Below are 3,647 nucleotides of genomic sequence, written 5' to 3' on the forward strand. Positions count from 1 at the left end.
TCTGCCTATAAGTATGTATAGCTTATTCAAGCATTGCAAAAGAGAGAGAGAGAGAGATCATGAGGGGCATTCATGGATGGTTCATTGGGGTTCTTGCAGTACAACATTTAGCAGTTTTATGTGCTTCAAGGGATTTTGATTTCTTCTATTTTGTTCAACAGGTGACTTCCTCGAGCTCTCTCATTCAACAGAATACCCTGCTTAGTATATATTAAGCCATTTATTTATTTATTTTTGGTAAACATTAAGCCATTTATTTCAGTTTTGGTTGTTTTCCAAACTCAAAGTACTTTTTTCTTCTTACTTTTTAAGTGGCCAGGGTCCTACTGTGATACAAGGAGAGGTTGTTGCTACCCCAAAACCGGAAAGCCAGCAGCTGATTTTAGCATTCATGGCCTTTGGCCCAATTACAACGACGGATCGTACCCATCAAACTGTGATTCCCAGCAGAACCCGTTTGATCCATCGGAGGTATTACTCTTTTCTTCTTTTCCTCCCTTTCTTTCTTCCCGTCGAGAACAATTTACCAGCTTACTGACTAATTAGTGAGAAGAAATTGAAGTTGAACAAGTAATCAAATAAACATTTAATTTGAAGGAGTGCATATTATCTGACATATAAACAGCTAAGATTAATGTGTTTTCATTTAAAATACTAATACTAGCCCTCTCTGAATAGATTTATATTCAAGAGCTCGACCTTGGATCGATCCCTGTTAAGGGATCAATGCTTATTTGCTTAATGCTCTGTGCAGTGAGAAAATTTCGAACTGACAAGCCCAAGAAGACTAGTTTTAGACACTTGTAATCCAAAAGCATCCATTTTGTGCGAATATCTTGGAGAAAGGTTGAGTGTATTATCTCCCATCCCCATATCGAACCAGAATTGAGTAATGGCCTTAATTTCCTACTAGATAAGTTTGTACTAGGGGCCACAACGGAGGGTAGCCCATCATCCCCCAACCCCCATTCCCAGGTCCCCACTACAACGAAGCCGAGAGATCCTACCAAGCACCAAACTGACCCACACCAACTGGTTAGTGTGTGGTTGGCTAGATAAAATATTGGAGATATATAGAGTTTTCTGGTCAGTTCGAGCCCAACTTATTAATATATATTCTTCCACCACAGAAAACAATGGTAAGCCTAAGCCATGAAAGCCAAGAAAATCTTGTAATATGCTTAGAAAGTTAATGTCTTTCTATTTTATAAATTACCAATAAAAAGATGAAAATTAAATGCAAAGATGATTTCAGAGATGGAGACTTGAGAAAAATTCCAACTCTACTTTTAGACGTGAGGCAACAAACAAACACAATTCCTTGTTTTAAAGGCAAGAAAGAGATTGCAACAAGCATGCTTATAATATTAATTTTAATTATAAGAAAGAAAATAGGAATCGTACACATAAATACATACAATTTGCTTCAACTATGGAATCGGTAGTGGCAATCGACAGCTCAACCATTTAAGGTAGTAAATGGATAAACCATCTAGACCTCTCCATTTCAGCTGATCGCTTGACAACCCTAGCTTCCAACTCCATATCTACATATATAAAAGTTTACAATCTTGATTGGGATCCATCTCTGATCAATTGACAGCTTTAGGCTGCATTCGGTATTATTTGTTTTAAGGACTTATCTCCTTTTTGCATTTAAAAATTTAATATTCATAGGGGCATTTCAACTAGAAACAGGAGATAAGTACTTAAAACAAGAAATACCAAATGCAGCCTTAAATGATATTTAGTTAGTCTATGGGCGCTTCAACCTTTTAACTCAAGCAACGTCTAGAAAATGGTATAGATTGGCCTTGGCCAAGTACAAGGGATAAGATTTGCCCCAGACCAAATTGAAAAAAAAAAAAAAAAAAACTTTTAATTTAAAACCACATACAAGAAAACTTGATTTGAAAAAAAAAAAGTCAGGATTGGAATTAAGAATTTGGGGAGATACTATTAATTGGATTAGGTGATTGCAAATTGATTACATAAAAATATTTCTCTCGTGGTCCTTAACTATTCACCGACACCATATCGGTTTCTCTTTTCGTTGAACAAAACCTTGACTTGATGTAACTGGACAATCCGCTGCACTAACTGCTTAATTTAACTCTGTCGAAAGCATATATGGTTTTGAAAATTGGACAGGAAATGGAACGCTTTGACCACTGATTTTTGGATCAAGTGGTCTGACCATCCGATCCAAATCCTGATTGGACAGCCTTAGGGTTCAAAGTAGGATTCAGAGCGAATGAGCCATGGCCAATTTCAGAAGCAACTGGTCTGACCATCTGGTGTGATCCGGTTTTCAAAACCATAGTCAAAAGTCAAGGGAATCAAAAGTATCAAATCAAATCCCGGATTTTGGTTTCAAAACAAGAGCAAGAGTACGAGTTTAGTTAGAGTAGAAACAAATAGGATGGTTTGCTTTCACTAAATAATTAATTAAACCCCCTTTTATCTACCCTGTTGCTGATTAATTAATATCTCCAATCTTGATGTAGATAACAGACTTAACCGACAGAATGCAGAGGAGTTGGCCATCACTTGCCTGTCCGAACAATGATATGCTCAAGTTCTGGTCTCATGAATGGAATAAGCATGGAACCTGTTCAGAGTCTGTCCTTGACCAACATGGATACTTCGAAACAGCTCTCAACCTTAAGAAAAAAGTGGACCTCCTCCAAATCCTCGCTGAAGCAGGTAATGTCGTCCAAGGAATACTTGCTCATCAAGAGCTTGCATATATCGGCTGTAAATATGGGGGACGATTGTCTTGGGTTCAGACTGACTTGACTCATTTCTTTTCTGTGCTCTTCTTTAATTTACTGCTAATTAATTAAGGACTTGATAACGAGCTGATCTAGATCATCGATTTTGGTATCGTTTTCTTTTCAATAATATTATTGTTGTACTTTTGCATATATATATATATACATACAGGAATCAACCCGGACGGGAATTTTTACAATTTGCGTGATATCAAGGTAGCCATAAGCGAAGCAACTGGATATACTCCTGGAATAGAGTGCAATGTGGACGGGTCGGGTAACAGTCAGCTTTACCAGGTCTACTTGTGTGTGGACAAATCTGGGCCTGACCTCATCAAGTGCCCTGTGTATCCTAGGAGCAGGTGCGATTCGACTATTGAATTCCCTTCTTTCACTGGACATGATCATGATCATGCAAGGGCGCCCTCTACTGCTCCCTCTACACACACTGAACTGTGACTTTATTTTATCATTTTGTCTGTTAAATAAAATATCTAGTAGAGTTTGTTCTTCCTATATTAACCATTAAACTATTAATGAAACTAGCTTGTTTACGTTTATGCGACAATGGATGATTATTGGAGATGCAAACAAGCTTAAACAAATGGTATGTAATATTGGAGTAAGTAAACTCAATGGAAATTACCCATTTAAAGAAACAAAAATAAAAGTGGTATATATAATGATTTACTCATGCATCTTAATTAAGAGACCGTTTAGTGTGTCTTTCTGTGCGGTTTTTCGGTTGTTTATAAGTTGGGTAGACTTGTTTTTGGTCTAATTCTGTTTGATGCAAAGAAGATCTAGTTGTCAAAAGCTGGAGCATCGAAAAGATGTGAGTCCACTTTAAGCTGATTTCGAGAAGCTCCAAAT

The 3,647-nt window shown here is 37.2% G+C and overlaps 1 protein-coding gene across 1 annotated transcript; it reads left to right on the plus strand.

Moving 5' to 3' along the window:
* Positions 1–3,444, plus strand: LOC104598121 (ribonuclease 1-like). The gene is made up of 4 exons (XM_010260035.3): positions 1–161; positions 313–471; positions 2,508–2,706; positions 2,947–3,444. Exons 1-4 carry the CDS (start codon positions 60–62, stop codon positions 3,231–3,233), a joined length of 747 nt encoding a protein of 248 aa, XP_010258337.1. The 5' UTR covers positions 1–59; the 3' UTR covers positions 3,234–3,444.
* The last annotated feature ends 203 nt before the right edge of the window (positions 3,445–3,647 follow it).

The sequence above is a fragment of the Nelumbo nucifera genome, chromosome 4 (genome assembly GCF_055504915.1).
Source record: "Nelumbo nucifera cultivar China Antique chromosome 4, China Antique-T2T, whole genome shotgun sequence".
Classification (NCBI taxonomy): Eukaryota; Viridiplantae; Streptophyta; class Magnoliopsida; order Proteales; family Nelumbonaceae; genus Nelumbo; species Nelumbo nucifera.

Bases quoted from the DNA above. Each gene is read 5' to 3' on its own strand.
- LOC104598121 (XM_010260035.3), top strand. From the start codon at position 60: ATGAGGGGCATTCATGGATGGTTCATTGGGGTTCTTGCAGTACAACAT. The intron at 472-2,507 runs GTATTACTCTTT...ATCTTGATGTAG, and splicing joins ACCCGTTTGATCCATCGGAG to ATAACAGACTTAACCGACAG. The intron at 2,707-2,946 runs GTAATGTCGTCC...ATATACATACAG, and splicing joins CCAAATCCTCGCTGAAGCAG to GAATCAACCCGGACGGGAAT.